Here is a 17093-nt window from a genome sequence, read left to right on the forward strand (position 1 = left end):
CGTACTATTGTCTTTTATTTACAGAAGAAAACCGTTGTTTTTCTTCAGAATTTGTAATGAAGAATGTCTATGTAACATCACGGAGAATAAATCAAGGTTTCTTGTGCACACGCATTTGTCTCGATATATGATTCTTTCACGCCAGCTCACGCATAAAGTTAAAACCCTCCTTGAACTATTTGAGAACAAAATTATATATCACTTTCATGGAGGCGGTATATTCAGCTATAAATTCACCTGAATCTGAAACTGAAATTCTCCAAACTTCCTTCTACTTGTTTTATTCTCTGGCCAGTAAGATATATATTGCCATTTACTCCTGGATTGCTTATTCTGGGGATAAAAATAAAATAAAAAATGGAGAAACAAGCAGAGATAGAACTAAGGCCTGAAGACAGAGGAGATGATTATGATGCTATTGTTGTGGGGTCTGGATATGGTGGTTCTGTTGCTGCTTGTCGAATGTCAACGGCGGGAATAAGGGTTTGTCTGCTAGAGAAAGGCCGGAGATGGAAAGCAGAGGATTTCCCAACTGACAGCTGGAAGATTATATCAGCTGTGAGGTATGAGAACCAGAACTTAGGCCTCAGATTTGGACCAGAGGATGCTTTATTTCAGGTCATTCTCTTGTCCTTCACTTCACCTGTACTGTTTTGTGTGCATTTTATTTGCTTAAAACGAAAATAAAGCAACTAGATCTAGGTTTGGTCTCTTAGCATTTGAAGCCATACGATATATTAATAGTTACTGTAAAATATTATAAAAAACATTTGACACAAGTGCTAAGGACATGACACAACAATGTAATTCGACATATTTTTCGTATGTCTGCACAAAAAACACCTTCAAGCCATCAGGAAGTGAGAGTATTCTAAACACATGGAATCTAAAGCTCAATTAAAGCATTTTTTTACCATCTCTCTTTGAGTTCAGTCAATCACTGACTTTACAAAGTTCTAGTTATATGAACAGAATGATTCTTTAGCAGCAGTGGCTTGTGGACTTGGTGGAGGTTCCCTAGTCAATGCTGGAGTGATGCTGCCAACACCAATTCGTGCTAGAAGGAATCTAAAATGGCCAAAGGAATGGGAAAGGGATTGGGATATTTGTGAATCTTCTGCGGCAGCAATGCTGAGAATTCAAAGCAGTTCAGTCAAATTTCCTATAGCAAAAGTCATGGGAGAAATAGCTGAAGGAGAGTTTGAAGAAAATATTGAGAGCTCCGTAAAGCTAAGTGTGAAGTTTGATGTTGAAGAACCTCCTTCTAATCCACCAAAGCTTGAGCAGATTAATAACTGCTTTGCCTGTGGAAATTGTCTTGCTGGGTGTCCTTACAACGCCAAAAATTCTACCGATAAAAACTATCTTATCTCAGCAATACAGGCATGTTTTCCACTATTTCTAATATTATTTAGACAATAAATTTATGATAAACAATATGGTGTAAGTAAATCCTGTGGTCCAACGCACATTGCATATACGTTCACCAGAATTTATTTTTTGCAGGCAGGATGCACTATAAGGACAAAATGTCAAGTTCAGTATGTGATCAAGAATCCCCATGGAATTTGCCAACCAGGCGGAATTAGCAGAAAAAGAAGATGGCGTGTTTACATAAATGAGATTGACTACATAACATCCGATTGGGTAATTCTGTCAGGTAGGAAAAAGTCAATAAGAGTTTTGGATTTAGTCAATATATTTTGGTTGTTATATTTAACAATTTCAAAACTTGTTTCCCACAGCTGGAGTTTTGGGCACAACTGAGATACTTTTCCGGTCACAGATGAGAGGATTGAGGCTTTCGGATACTCTGGGATCTGGATTCAGTTGTAATGGCAATACTCTCGCTTATGTTGCTGGAAGCCCTGCACCCCTGAATGGTTATGGATTAAACAGAAAGCAATTATCAGAGATACCTTTCCAAGATAGGCCAGGGCCATCTATCTCTTCATCTCACACTTCTTCATTGGGTTTTACAATCCAGGTTTAAAACTTTTCTTTATGCGCAAACACTGGAATTGGTTTAAACTTTAAAGTGTCCATTAATGTTTTATGCTAGTCACAGGATGGTTAAAATCAACTTGAAAACAATGTTCTTTAAAACCAAACTGGAATTTAGGTTGATCACTGATGGGATGGTGTCTAACATGCCCATTTTCCTTGATAATCACCTCAAGTGCTCCTTTTGATGACCTTGGATGCTGACTGGTCCATCCTAAGAATAGGCAGTCTGTGTGAAAAAGATGCAGCACTGTTATCTATCCATGCAGTAGCCTTGACTCAAGGTGATTGGTATGGTTGAGATGGAATTAAATGACTACCCTTATGTTTAAGCACAGGCGTATAATCTTAAAATAACTGAATGAAAACAAAAATAAACATTAGAGTGGCTGATGTTCTTCTATACGAGTCTCCAGCACTTAACCATTTTAATTTTCACTGCAGAGTGCTATACTTCCAAGAGCTTATCCGTATCTGTTGTTTGAAGGGATTACAACTTATACCTGGCCAACTGGTTACCAGTTCTTTCATGGGATTGTCGATAGGCTGAAACATTTTATAGGTCTTAACTTAAGCCAATCTATCATTCTCAATGCAATGGGTTATGATGAAAGTAATGGGAAAATCATGTTAGAAAAAGACACGGACAAAATCTGCTTTCATCCACCCCAGGATCCTTTACTTCCACGAAAAATCATGGCTTTTCAAAAGCTGACCAAAAAACTCGGGGGAATCCTTTTCATGTCTAGGTACAGAAGCACAGCAGTTCATCTTTTAGGCGGTTGTAATGCATCATCAGATTCTTCAGGTGGGGTATGCAACCATAAAGGTCAGGTTTTCGACCCAAAAACTCCTGCTACTGTGCATGCAGGCCTCTACGTTTGTGATGCTTCTCTAATCCCATGTTCCGTTGGCATAAACCCATCTCTTACTATTGCAACAGCCGCTGAACATGCAAGCAGGTACCTTGTGCAGGACATTCTCGAGTACAAAAGCAAAATTAGTACTAGTGTTGCAGCTGTTGATCGGAATCAAAGTCCTGCCACTGGTAAAAAATTAGAGCATGACGATGGATCAACTGTTCTGATTAAAGAAACAATGAGAGGCTATGTGGGGGGCATGCCATGCACAGTTCATCTAAAAATGAAAATGCACTCACAGAATCTTAAGAGCTCTGATAAACGGAACTGGTTTATAGGAGAACCTCACCCTCTTCTGAGGGGAAAGGCTGGTGGGTATGTAGTGTTCAGAGCCATTGAAAAGGACAGATTACATGTCATTGATGGGGAAATGGATTTGTGTTTGGTGGATTGCAGAACTCCTTATACGCAGTATATGCGCTATCGTCTTCTCCTTGCAGCTGCTTCTGGTTCCAGGTGTGATTAAATTAGATTTTGTTTATTTACTCGTACCCAAAAATGTCAGTTCTTTTCCTTTTTTTAATTATATTGAACTCATTAAATATAATTTAATGCAGATATATACTTGAGGGAAAGAAGATAATGAATCCTTGCCACTTCGCATTGTACGCTTGGAGGGAGACAACAACTCTGTATGTAACATTTAATAAAGTTGCTCCGAGTGGCTCAACAGACACCATGCTGAATTTGAAAGGAGAGCTTAGAGTTTCCTTCACAGAGCTTCTGAAGTGCTTTATAAGCCTTAAAGGAAACGGGAGAGGAAGATTCATAAATCTTCTTATACAGACACTCATAAGGACTTACATCTTACAAATACCACGAGGGACTCGCGAGAACTTCATCGTAACAGATTCATGCGATGAGAGTTATCCAAGCAGCACTATCGATGATATAAGAACAGGTATTCAGAAATCACAAGTCTTAAAATTAAGGAAGGAAAATAGGATCACGGGGGTGTCAATTAAGATTAAACTGTCAACACTTTGAACTATGTTGCTTTTTCATGATTTATTAACTCGTCATAAAAACAACTGAACGGGCCACTGGACTCTTGTACACATCATTTTCTGAGCTTGAATATCTCTACATATATAATGATGTTGGCTTCAATATCATGCAGCGGATGGATATATCATTAGAAGCAGGCACTGGAAAAATGCTAGAAATCCCTTGTTGCTTAGCAGAGAAAAAGTACTAAATCCTATCCTCCTTCTCAATGGTTATTCTACTGAGAGTTACTGGCTACCAACAGAACCACATGATTTAGTCAGAACTTTGTTGGAAGAAGGGCATGAAGTTTGGCTATTGCAGACTAGATTGCACCCTCTGAATCCTGCAAACAACGCTACCATTGAAGATATTGGAAAATATGACATCCCTGCTGGTATGGAAAATGCAAATGAACATTACACGAATGTTGATCCTTACTTGTTCATTACGTTCAGCATTGAGCATTTGCTGACCTTTATGTTTTCAGCATTTGGTAAGATCCTTGAAGTTCACGGGCCCAGCACAAAGATTCATGTAGTGGCACACTGTGTTGGAGGCTTGGCCATTCATATAGCTCTCATGGGAGGGCATGTCTCTGCGACCCATATAGCTTCTCTGTCTTGTACCAATTCTTCAATGTTCTTCAGGCTTACGGCATTGGCCACAATCAAAATGTGGCTTCCCCTGGTCCCAGTAAGCTCTTCATCTCTGCTCGCTTATAGTTATGGGATTTCTTTGATTTTTGCTGCAAGATGTTAATATGATTGTACATAGCATTGGTTGAAATTCACTATTTACAGTGTGAGTGAAGGAACAACTAACATTGGAATATCCATTCGAACTAATCAAGATGCTTGATCTTTACTACTCTAGTCTATGTTTATTGTGCAAAACCCAGGAAAACCAAAACAGAAACATTTGTAAAAAATATATGTATATGAAAACTCTTCTTCTCCATCCTCATTAATTCACAAGAAGCTAGTTCTCTATGCTCCTCACAACTCTTCTTCTCCGTCCTCATTAATTCTTCTAGATCACTCTTCAACCTCGTATTATAAAATTGGACATGGCCCTTTCTATGACAGTAAAAACACTCCTTATTACTGTAATCCACTATTGGTTTTGAACTTCATCTTGGCTTCCCTCTATAATAATTATTCCTTTGTAACATTTCCTTATCGCCACGATGAAAGTTCTCTACACAAGTTTTATCTTCATTCTCACCATCAAGCTTCTAAACTTCTCACTCTTCAATAGCATAATAGTGATGTCCATTTATATGAATCATCTTTTTCTCAATTAACAACATCATCACCATCAAATCATCATAAAACTTTGGAAGAGATGCTAACAATATCACAACCAAATCCTCCTCATCACGAGTAGCAATAACACATCAACACTCATCAATGGGTTATGAGTTGTCTCGACACATAGACCTTCTTCACATCAAACGAAAGTATTTTTTCTTAGACAGAATGTGTCAACACATTCTATTCTTGTTTAGGATACCACACTGTGCAACTATCAATCTAACCTTAACAAGTTCATCAATTTAAGCCATAACTCAACAATATCCTTTCATAGTTAAGCCCCTGCATTTAGTGAATATTACTTCTTTTTTTTAGCTTCGATAAATTTAATTTCATTTATGAAAACCAAATTTATACAGGTATTGCTTCTTTAATCTATTCTTCAATTGTTTGTTTTAAGTGGATAGGCAAAGGAGATTATGCTTACTATTTAGTAAGTTACTACACAGTCGGATATAAAATTGAAGATTCCCAGGACGTGGAAGTATGTCATGCTAATAACCACACCTTGAATTGACCCAATAGGGCTTTAAACAATTTCTTTAGGGTTTAAACGAGTTCATACCAGTCTTTTCTTCTTGACGTTCAGACTCTTTTATAACCAAACTCAATCTGCAGATATCAATGGCTATACTAGGCAAGAATAAAATCCTTCCTCTTTTGGGAAAATCAAAGGGAAGTTCTGGACACAGGCTTTTGAAATACATAGCTCTGTATTTACCACGATATGAGAGATGCACGTGGAAGGAGTGTGAGGTCTTCTCTGGAATATTTGGAAATACATTCTGGCATGAAAATGTAAGCCCCGCCATGCACCAATGGTTGAATAAGCAAAGCTCAACAAAGCTTCCCATGTCAGCATTTCCTCACCTGAGAAGAATCTGCAACTCTGGATATATTGTAGACAGTAATGGTAACAACTCATTCTTGATCCATCCAGAGAGAATGGCAATCTCAACGCTGTATATTTCTGGAGGGCGGAGTCTCCTTGTGACCCCAGAGACTTCTTATCTTGCTAACAAGTACATGAAGCTGCACCAACCTGGTTTTAGACATGAAAGGGCGGTGGTGGACGGTTTTGGGCATTCAGATTTATTGATTGGAGAGAAGTCTCATGAGAAAGTTTTTCCTCACATAATATCTCATATCAGATTAGCCGAACAAGAAGGAAATGATTTGACTCCAAGAAAGAAGGACAGCAAAGAGGCTTTGGACTGGGGTGATGATCCTTACAGAGAATACGGGGACTTCGGTTGTTGGATTTTCGCGTTGGCTATTATTTTCTTCTTTTTTTTTTTTTTTAGTTTAACGTGGATGTCCGGGCCAGATTGCGCGCACCTCGACTAATCCCACGGGCCCTGAAGTTAACGACCATGTAAACCTCTAGTGGCCATCATATGAGCAACCACAGGGCTCGAACTTGAGACCACAGAGGGAGCAAACCTCTTGGTCCCAAGCTCTTACCACTGGGTCACCACCTAGATGGTTATTATTTTCTTCTTCTTGTTATTACATGTGTTGTTCTGGTAATGTTAATGTGATTTTGAATCTGTAAGAGGAAAAGAATGGAGTTTTAGCTAAATAACAATAAGGTATTTTGGATTCAACCAAAAAATAAAAATAAAATTAAGAGGTTGGATTTATTTGGTTCAGTTGGATCAGGGTATTCATCAAGCATATTGATGAATATGGAAAATTAATTAGGGCAGTAATAGTGTTTAAGAAGATTTATTATCCAATATATGTTTGGGATTCCGATCGGTGATGTTCTGATATTGCTCATCGAAAGCTTAGCACACTGACACAATATTTAATGTGGTTCGGCAAATCGTCTACATCCATGGAAAAAATCGATATTATTAGAGATAGAGAAAGGAAACAACTTAGATACATGGAGGAAAAGGATCACATTCACTCTACTCCACTTCTATTGCTCTCACTGCTGCACTTGCAGCTGCTGCAATGATAGCAGTTATTACAGTCACTCTCTTCTTCTTTTCTCTCTTATTCTCCTCACACTTTCACATCATGCTCTCTAAATAATACCTCTATTTATAGAAAATAAAGACAAGCTCCTCCAACATATTTGTCAACATTGATGGGACAAGAAAGCCATAAAACATGATACCAATTATGCCATAATATATGCTTTCACTTTGTACGAAGTGGGTGATGAGTTGTTCTACTTGTACAAAGTGGAAGTGAGGTATTTGCCACAATAATGATAATTTCCTAACAATATATTATTATGTTACCCGTGCTGCTTGTATTTTCTTGGAGGTTGTCGATATGAAAATCACACACTAATAAATCAAGAATAAAAAATGTTAATTAGATGGGATTTTCTTATCAAAAGGATGGCTCCAAATTAGTCACAAATCTTGAGATACTCTTAATCTCACCTTGCTGATATAGTTATTTTCATCTTAATTAATTGAATTTTACAGCATCCATAAATCTTTCATAGATTGCGAATTGTGTTTGTATTTTAAAACCAATTCAGGTTACTTGTATTCCATCTTCCAAACAATGACAAATACATATATTTTTTTGAACTCACCTTCTTCCCTAATCATTTTCATGCCATGCCATACCAACTGAGAAGTCTTCGAAGCACACAATTTTCCAGCCGAATGGATAGCAGTTTTTGTTTTGGGACTCATTGTGTAATACAATATATATTAATTTGAAGTTTTCTAAAACAATTACAAGTTGACTTAAGCACTTAAAGTTAGTTATGTTTTGTCTTGTCTCTCTTTGTTGTAGATGCCGGGACTAGATCCCACCGCACCCGCTAAATCTGTCTCATTTGCCTTTATACATGATTCTGTCAGGCCGTTAAAACCTTCCTTTAGCAATGAAGTTATATGTCACTTCATGGCGGCGGTGTATTCCCCCACTGTTCTTCTTACTTGTTTTCTTCTCTGTTCAGTAAGGTTTATGTAACTATTTACTCCTGGATTGCTTATTCTGGGATTAAAATAAAAAAAAATAAGAAAATGGAGGAACAGGCAGAGATAGAACGAAGGCCTGGAGAGGTGATGTTTATGATGCTATTGTTGTGGGGTCTGGATATAGTGGTTCTGTTGCTGCTTGTCGAATGTCAATTGTGGGAGTAAAGGTTCGTCTGCTAGAGAAAAGCCGGAGATGGAAAGCTCAGGATTTCCCAACTGACAGCTGGGAGATTATGTAAGCTGTGTGGTATGATCATGGTTGTAAAAAACACACACAAAAAAATATATAATATAAACTCGGATTCCTAATAAAAAAAATTTCAATACATTGTTTACACAAACAATAAGAAATTCTATGTGTACTTGTTCTTGCATGATAAATCTTACCATGCAAGATCTAAGAAAAAAAGTTGGAAGTAGTTAGTAAGGCTCTACGTTCAAGAAAAAAACATTGAAAACAACTATGTTTTTACACCTATACTCTCTTGTTGGCTAATACCAATTCCAGTACTTCCTCCAAATACATGATTATCTACATTAATAATTTTAGCTTATCTGATTTTTTTTGTCTTGATGAATAATAATACATCACTTTTAGATATTGTTATGCTTTCTTTTAGATATTATTATATTTTTATAAGTTTCAAATATTATTTGTTACACACCATGAATCTCAACAAGTGGATCAATAAGAAATTATAGGTTTTTAATGAATTAAAACGAATAAATCAAACAATTCAAAGAAGGACTTTTTTTATAATCTTTAAGTTTGATTCCTTATTAAATCATATATTAGATAAGTTATGGAATTTTCTACAGAGAAATCATAATATTATAAACTTATTTAAAAGACTGATATTTTAGCATAAACATGTGGTGGATTAGACTTTAGAGTATGGTTCATCACTCTTGTCCGTAAAAATATCCTTATAGAACAAGAATTTTCAAAGTCTTGTCTCATAATAGGTAAATTTTTTATTTGTTAAAAAGGGTTTAAGCAAGATTATATTTCATTCATCCTTGCATTATTGATTGAAGAACGAATCCATGGATACAAGAGCTTGTAAAGCTTATACGTCAGTTAGCAAACACAATGTTATGCAATGAGAAAAATAAAAATAAAAATTTTGGAATTATTGTAAAATCATAAATTCAGTAGTTAAATCATGATTTCACCTGATTTTACATGATTTTATATTGATTTTATCTTATTTTATTATTTTTATATGATTTCACATTTCACACTGTAAATAAATTTTAACTCGTAAAATTATATAATTTTTACATGATTTCACACCGTAAATATATTACCATTTACTCTTGGATTGCTTATTTCCGGATAAAAATAAAAATAAAGATCGGAGAAACAAGAAGAGATAGAACTAAGGCCTGCAGACAGATGAGATGATTATGATGCTATTGTCTCTATATTTTTTTGTAATATTATATTATTTATTGTTGTTGTATTTTTTTATATTATTTAAATTATTAATTAAATCAATATTTTGAATTTTTTTACCCTAGTATTTTTAATGTCGAAAAAATATTTATGTGATCTGCGGCAAAAAAAAAATCTTCGAAATGAATTGATAAAGTTTTCATTTTGGCAGTGATTGTGTAATACAATATAAGACTAATTTGAAGTTTTTTTTTATATATAATATTTACAAGTTGAGTTTTAGTACCTAACGCTAGCTTCTACGGCTGCCAAACCCGCTCAATTCATCTCATTACTTGCGGATTTGTTTAAATTACAAAATAGCCACGCAAAGAAACTTCGATGCGTCTAATGCCCTTTAGGAAAACAATGATAATTTCAAATTAAATTGTAGGATCGTGTTTAAATTTCTTAATTCGTGTTTTATTACTAAATAATTTTCTTAATATGGTTTGCTTTTCTAAAATGTTCATAGCTATTTAAATAGGCCAAATTCGATTTTTATAAAATAGGAGAATTAAAGCCCTAAATAAAAAAAAATACAACATAAATTCTTAAATTAAATTGAAAACAAATTTTTTTTTTAAGAAAAACAATAAAATTTGCTCAATCATTCATCGGATATTAATTTGAGGATACTTCAAAACTCAATTATTTACAACCAACTAATGCTGTATAAAACTGAGCCTGTAAAATTATATAATAAAATTCAAATATGATGTTGTAATTTGGTCAAAAAATTATAATATTTTTATATTAAAATATTGGTTTGACATGAAAAAATATTTTATTTGACTTAACTCAATCTTACTATTTTATAAAATAAAAAAATTTAATTAAAATTTTTACATGATTAAAGATTAAGATGGTATTTAATATTGTGGTCCAACTACATTTAAAAAAAATATAGTTTCAAATTAATTTTTTGTATATATTTTAGATTGTGTTTTAATGTATTATATTAAAAATAAATTTAAAAAAATAATAAATATATTTATTTTAATATATTTATAAATAAAAAAATATTTTAAAAAGCTATCAATCCAAACTTCAGAAATATCAGACTCTTCGATACGCTTACATCACTGCCTTGAATGCTTTGAATATCCAAAGCAGCCTGTCTTGAATGCTTTCTTCTTTGAATTTTCAGCTGTAATCTTTATATTAACTCTTTCACGCCAACTCATGCATCAAGTTAGTATATATAAATTTGCCTGAATCTAAAACTGAAATTCTCCCATTGTTCTTCGCACTTGTTTTCTTCTCTGGTCAGTAAGATATATATTGCCATTTACTCCTTGATTGCTTGTTCTGGGATAAAAAAAAAATGGAGAAACAAGCAGAGATAGAACTAAGGCCTGAAGACAGAGGAGATGATTATGATGCTATTGTTGTGGGGTCTGGATATGGTGGTTCTGTTGCTGCTTGTCGAATGTCAATGGCGGGAATAAAGGTTTGTCTGCTAGAGAAAGGTCGGAGATGGAAAGCAGAGGATTTCCCAACTGACATCTGGAAGATTATGTCAGCTGTGAGGTATCAGAACCAGAACTTAGGCGTCAGATTTGGACCAGAGGATGCTTTATTTCAGGTCATTTTCTTGTCCTTCTCTCTTTCAGGGTCACCTGTACTGTTTTGTCTGCATTTTATTTGTTTAAAACGAAAATAAAGTAACTAGATCTAGGTTTGGTCTCTTAGCATTTGAAGCCATACGATATATTAATAGTTACTGTAAAATATTATAAAAAACATTTGACACAAGTGCTAAGGACATGACACAACAATGTAATTCGACATATTTTTCGTATGTCTGCACAAAAAACACCTTCAAGCCATTAGGAAGTGAAAGAGTATTCTAAACTCATGGACTCTTAAGCTCCATTAAAGCATTTTTTTTTACCATCTCTCTTTGAGTTCAGTCAATCACTGACTTTACAAAGTTCTAGTTATATGAACAGAATGATTCTTTAGCAGCAGTGGCTTGTGGACTTGGTGGAGGTTCCCTAGTCAATGCTGGAGTGATGCTGCCAACACCAATTCGTGCTAGAAGGAATCTAAAATGGCCAAAGGAATGGGAAAGAGATTGGGATATTTGTGAGTCTTCTGCTGCAGCAATGCTGAGAATTCAAAGCAGTTCAGTCAAATTTCCTATAGCCAAAGTCATGGGGGAAATAGCTGGAGCAGAGTTTGAAGCAAATATTGAGAGTTCTGTAAAGCTAAGTGTGAATTTTGATGTTGAAGAACCTCCTTCTAATCCACCAAGGCTTGAGCAGATTAATAGCTGCTTTGCCTGTGGAAATTGTCTTGCTGGGTGTCCTTACAACGCCAAAAATTCTACCGATAAAAACTATCTTGTCTCAGCAATACAGGCAAGTTTTCCACTATTTCTAATATTATTTAGACAATAAGGTTTTTTTTTTGTCTTGAATATTGCGCAGATGTGATTCAAAACTTGAGACCACCATAACATTTTCAAGGTTTGAGAACAATATGGTGTGTAAGGAAATCCTGTGGTTCATCAGAATTTATTTTTTGCAGGCAGGATGCACTATAAGGACAAAATGTCAAGTTCAGTATGTGATCAAGAATCCCCATGGAATTTGCCAACCAGGCGGAATTAGCAGAAAAAGAAGATGGCGTGTTTACATAAATGAGATTGACTACATAACATCCGATTGGGTAATTCTGTCAGGTAGGAAAATGTCAATAAGAGTTCTGGATTTAGTCAATAAATTTTAGTTGTTATATTTAACAATTTCAAAACTTGTTTCCTCAGCTGGAGTTTTGGGCACAACTGAGATACTTTTCCGGTCACAGATGAGAGGATTGAGGCTTTCGGATACTCTCGGATCTGGATTCAGTTGTAATGGCAATAATCTCGCTTATGTTGCTGGAAGCCCTGCACCCCTGAATGGTTATGGATTAAACAGAAAGCAATTATCAGAGATACCTTTCCAAGATAGGCCAGGGCCATCTATCTCTTCATCTCACACTTCTTCATTGGGTTTTACAATCCAGGTTTAAAACTTTTCTATACGCGCAAACACTTGAATTGGTTTAAAGTTTAAAGTATCCATTAGTGTCTTATGCTAGTCACAGGATGGTTAAAATCAACTTGAAAATAATGTTCATTTGCCTTGATATTAAGAGCTCCTTTTGAATTGACTTTGGATGCTGATGTACTCAAGGTGATTGGTATGGCTGAGATGAAATTAAATGACTGCCCTTATGTTTAAGAACACAGGCGTATAATCTTAAAATAACTGAATGAAAACAAAAATAAACATCTGAGTCGCTGATGTCCTTCCATACGAGTCTCCAACACTTCCATTTTCGTTTCCACTGCAGAGCGCTATACTTCCAAGAGCTTATCCGTATCTGTTGTTCGAAGGGATTACAACTTATAACTGGCCAACTGGTTACCGATTCTTTCAGGGGATTGTCCATAGGCTGAAGCATTTTATAGGTCTTGGCTTAAGCCAATCTATCATTCTCAATGCAATGGGATATGATGAAAGTGATGGGAAAATCATGTTAGAAAAAGACACGGACAAAATCTGCTTTCATCCACCCCAGGATCCCTTACTTCCACGAAAAATCATAGCTTTTCAAAAGCTGACCAAAAAACTCGGGGGAATCCTTTGCATGTCTAGGTACAGAAGCACAGCAGTTCATCTTTTAGGTGGTTGTAATGCATCATCAGATTCTTCAGGTGGGGTATGCAACCATAAAGGTCAGGTTTTTGACCCAAAAACTCCTGCTACTGTGCATGCAGGCCTCTACGTTTGTGATGCTTCTCTAATCCCATGTTCCGTTGGCATAAACCCATCTCTTACTATTGCAACAGCCGCTGAACATGCAAGCAGGTACCTTGTGCAGGACATTCTCGAGTACAAAAACAAAATTAGTGCTAGTGTTGCAGCTGCTGATCAGAATCAATTTTCTGTCACGGGTAAAAATTTAGAGAATGACAATGAATCAACTGTTCTGATTAAAGAAACCATGAGAGGCTATGTGGGGGGCATGCCATGCACAGTTCATCTAAAAATGAAAATGCAGTCACAGAATCTTAAGAGCTTTGATAAACGGAACTGGTTTATAGGAGAACCTCACCCTCTTCTGAGGGGAAAGGCTGGTGGGTATGTAGTGTTCAGAGCCATTGAAAAGGACAGATTACATGTCATAGATGGGGAAATGGATTTGTGTGTGGTCGATGGCAGAACTCCTTATACGCAGTATATGCACTATCGACTTCTCCTTGCAGCTGCTTCTGGTTCCAGGTGTGATGAAGTTAGAATTTCTTTACTCGTACCCAAAAGAATGCCATTTCTTTTCCATTTTCCATTTTTTTTTTATTATTATATGAGTTTAATGCAGATATATACTTGAGGGAAAGAAGATAATGAATCCTTACCACTTCGCATTGTACGCTTGGAGGGAGACAACAACACTGTATGTTACATTTAATAAAGTTGCCCAGAGTGGCTCAACAGGCACCATGCTGAATTTGAAAGGAGAGCTTAGAGTTTCCTTCACAGAGCTTCTGAAGTGTTTTATAAGCCTTAAAGGAAACGGGAGAGGAAGATTCATACATCTTCTTTTACAGACACTCATAAGGACTTACATCTTACAAATACCACGAGTGACTCGCGAGAACTTCATCGTAACAGATTCATGCGATAAGAGTTATCCAAGCAGCACTATCGATGATATAAGAACAGGTATTCAGAAATCACAAGTCTTAAAATTAAAGAAGCAAAATAGGATCACGGCGGTGTCAATTAAGATTAAACTGTCAACACTTTGAACTATGTTGCCTTTTCATGATTTATTAACTCGTCATAAAAACAACTGAATGGGACACGTCATTTTCTGAGCTTGAATTTCTGCATATATAATGATGCTGGCTTCAATATCATGCAGCGGATGGATATATCATTAGAAGCAGGCACTGGAAAAATGCTAGAAATCCCTTGTTGCTTAGCAGAGAAAAAGTACTAAATCCTATCCTCCTTCTCAATGGTTATACTATGGAGAGTTACTGGCTACCAACAGAACCACATGATTTAGTCAGAAATTTGTTGGAAGAAGGGCATGATGTTTGGCTATTGCAGACTAGATTGCACCCTCTGAATCCTGCAAACAACGCTACTATAGAAGATATTGGAAAATATGACATCCCTCCTGGTATGGAAAATGCAAATGAACATTACACGAATGTTGATCCTTACTTGTTCATTACGTTCAGCATTGAGCATTTTCTGACCTTTATGTTTGCAGCATTTGGTAAGATCCTTGAAGTTCACGGGCCCAGCACAAAGATTCATGTAGTGGCACACTGTGCTGGAGGCTTGGCCATTCATATAGCTCTCATGGGAGGGCATGTCTCTGCGACCCATATAGCTTCTCTGTCTTGTACCAATTCTTCAATGTTCTTCAAGCTTACGGCATTGGCCACAATCAAAATGTGGCTTCCCCTGGTCCCAGTAAGCTCTTCAACTCTGCTTGCTTATACTTATGGGATTTCTTTCATTTTAGCTGCAAGATGTTAATATAATTGTACATAGTATTGGTTGAAATTCACTATTCACAGTGTGAGTAAATGAATAACTAACATTAGAATATCCATTTGAACAAATTAAGATGCTTGATCTTTACTACGCTAGTCTTAGTTTATTGTGCAAAACCCAGGAAAACCAAAGCAAAAACATTAATAAAAAAATATATATGTATATGAAAATTTAACGTTGTTGGTAAATCCTGTTCCACAAGATTTTACTATCAAATATAAGAAATTACAGCCATTACCCAATATCAGATCACATCTAAGAAATTACTCATAAGAAAATACCATATTAATTTAGCTAAAGATTTTGGCTACAGCACTAATTCTTTTAGTTGTGACCACATATCATTAATATTGGAAGCAAACATAAATTAGTAGTAATAAAGTCCTTTTTTCATTAAAAAAAAAATACTTCAGGTCCAACTCCAAGAAGGAAAGTGTCTTTTCCTAAACACAATATGTCAAAAAATTATATTCTTGGTATTTTGTAAATCTCTTCATGTAAAAATCATCTTTACGACCCATCAATGCTAATAACCACACCTTGAATTGACCCAATAGGGATCTAAACAATTTCTAAACGGTTCAGAAGAGTTCATGCTAGTCTTTTCTTCTTGATTTTCAGACTCTTTTATAACCTAACTCAATCTGCAGATATCAATGGCTATACTGGGCAAGAATAAAATCCTGCCTCTTTTGGAAAAATCAAAGGGAAGCTCCGGACACAGGCTTTTGAAATTCATAGCTCGGTGTTTACCACGATATGAGAGATGCACGTGCAAGGAGTGTGAGGTCCTCTCTGGAATATTTGGAAATGCATTCTGGCATGAAAATGTAAGCCCCGCCCTGCACCACTGGTTGAATACAGAAAGCGCAACAAAGCTTCCCATGTCAGCATTTCCTCACCTGAGAAGAATCTGCAACTCTGGATATATTGTAGACAGTAATGGTAACAACTCATTCTTGATCCATCCAGAGAGAATGGCAATCTCAACGCTGTATATTTCTGGAGGGCGGAGTCTCCTTGTGACCCCAGAGACTTCTTATCTTGCTAACAAGTACATGAAGCTGCACCAACCTGGTTTTAGACATGAAAGGGCGGTGGTGGACGGTTTTGGGCATTCAGATTTATTGATTGGAGAGAAGTCTCATGAGAAAGTTTTTCCTCACATAATATCTCATATCAGATTAGCCGAACAAGAAGGAAATGATTTGACTCCTAGAAAAAAGTACAGCAAAGAGGCTTTGGACTGGGGTGATGATCCTTACAGAGAATATGGGGACTTCGGTTGCTGGTTTTTCGCGTTGGCTATTATTTTCTTCTTCTTGTTATTACACGTGTTGTTCTGGTGATGTTAGTGTGATTTTGAAGTTGTAAGAGGCAAACAATGGAGTATCACCCCTTCCACACACACAGAGTACGTATTATATTGTAGAATTTTTTCACCGTGAAAAATTAATTTTAGACAATAAATTATAATAGTGTTTAAAATTATTTATCGAATATAGTTTTGTGTTACGCGAGCTTCTTGCAGGATATCGGTATGAAAGACACGCACTAATAAATAAAGAATGAAAAAAGTCAATCAGATGGGATTTTCTATACAAAAGGATGACTTCATTGAATTCCCATGTTAGTCATAAATCTTGAGATATTTTTAATCCCCTTACTATATAGTTATTTCCATCTTAAATATAAGCATCAATTAATTGAATTTTATACAAGCGGTCTAGAATCTTTCATGGATCAAGAGTTGTGTTTGAATTTCTAAACCACAAAAAACTTAATAAATAGATATTAGAGTTGGGTGGCGAGTCCGGAGTTTTGAAACCTAATTAACTCGACCTGACTCCATACCCTATACTTTTTTTGTTTCAATATTTAATAGTTTGTGAATTAAATATTTATTT

General features: G+C 35.8%; 1 protein-coding gene across 4 annotated transcripts; it reads left to right on the plus strand.

Moving 5' to 3' along the window:
- The first annotated feature begins 223 nt into the window (after window positions 1-223).
- On the plus strand, window positions 224-16648 carry LOC18100631 (uncharacterized). Of its 4 annotated transcripts, none has more exons than XM_052454176.1 (10): window positions 224-483; window positions 11073-11207; window positions 11563-11989; window positions 12159-12308; window positions 12393-12634; window positions 12965-13896; window positions 13994-14337; window positions 14540-14803; window positions 14897-15102; window positions 15837-16648. In XM_052454176.1, the coding sequence occupies exons 1-10, from the start codon at window positions 358-360 to the stop codon at window positions 16533-16535; spliced, it is 3525 nt and encodes a 1174-aa protein (XP_052310136.1). In that variant the 5' UTR covers window positions 224-357; the 3' UTR covers window positions 16536-16648. The 4 variants fall into 4 exon arrangements, with proteins under 4 accessions (XP_052310136.1, XP_052310137.1, XP_052310138.1 ...); XM_052454179.1 differs by lacking the exon at window positions 224-483 and having other exon boundaries at window positions 10792-11207; window positions 12965-13349; window positions 13464-13896; XM_052454177.1 differs by lacking the exon at window positions 11073-11207 and having other exon boundaries at window positions 224-618.
- Window positions 16649-17093: the final 445 nt, after the last annotated feature.

The sequence above is a fragment of the Populus trichocarpa genome, chromosome 6 (genome assembly GCF_000002775.5).
Source record: "Populus trichocarpa isolate Nisqually-1 chromosome 6, P.trichocarpa_v4.1, whole genome shotgun sequence".
Classification (NCBI taxonomy): Eukaryota; Viridiplantae; Streptophyta; class Magnoliopsida; order Malpighiales; family Salicaceae; genus Populus; species Populus trichocarpa.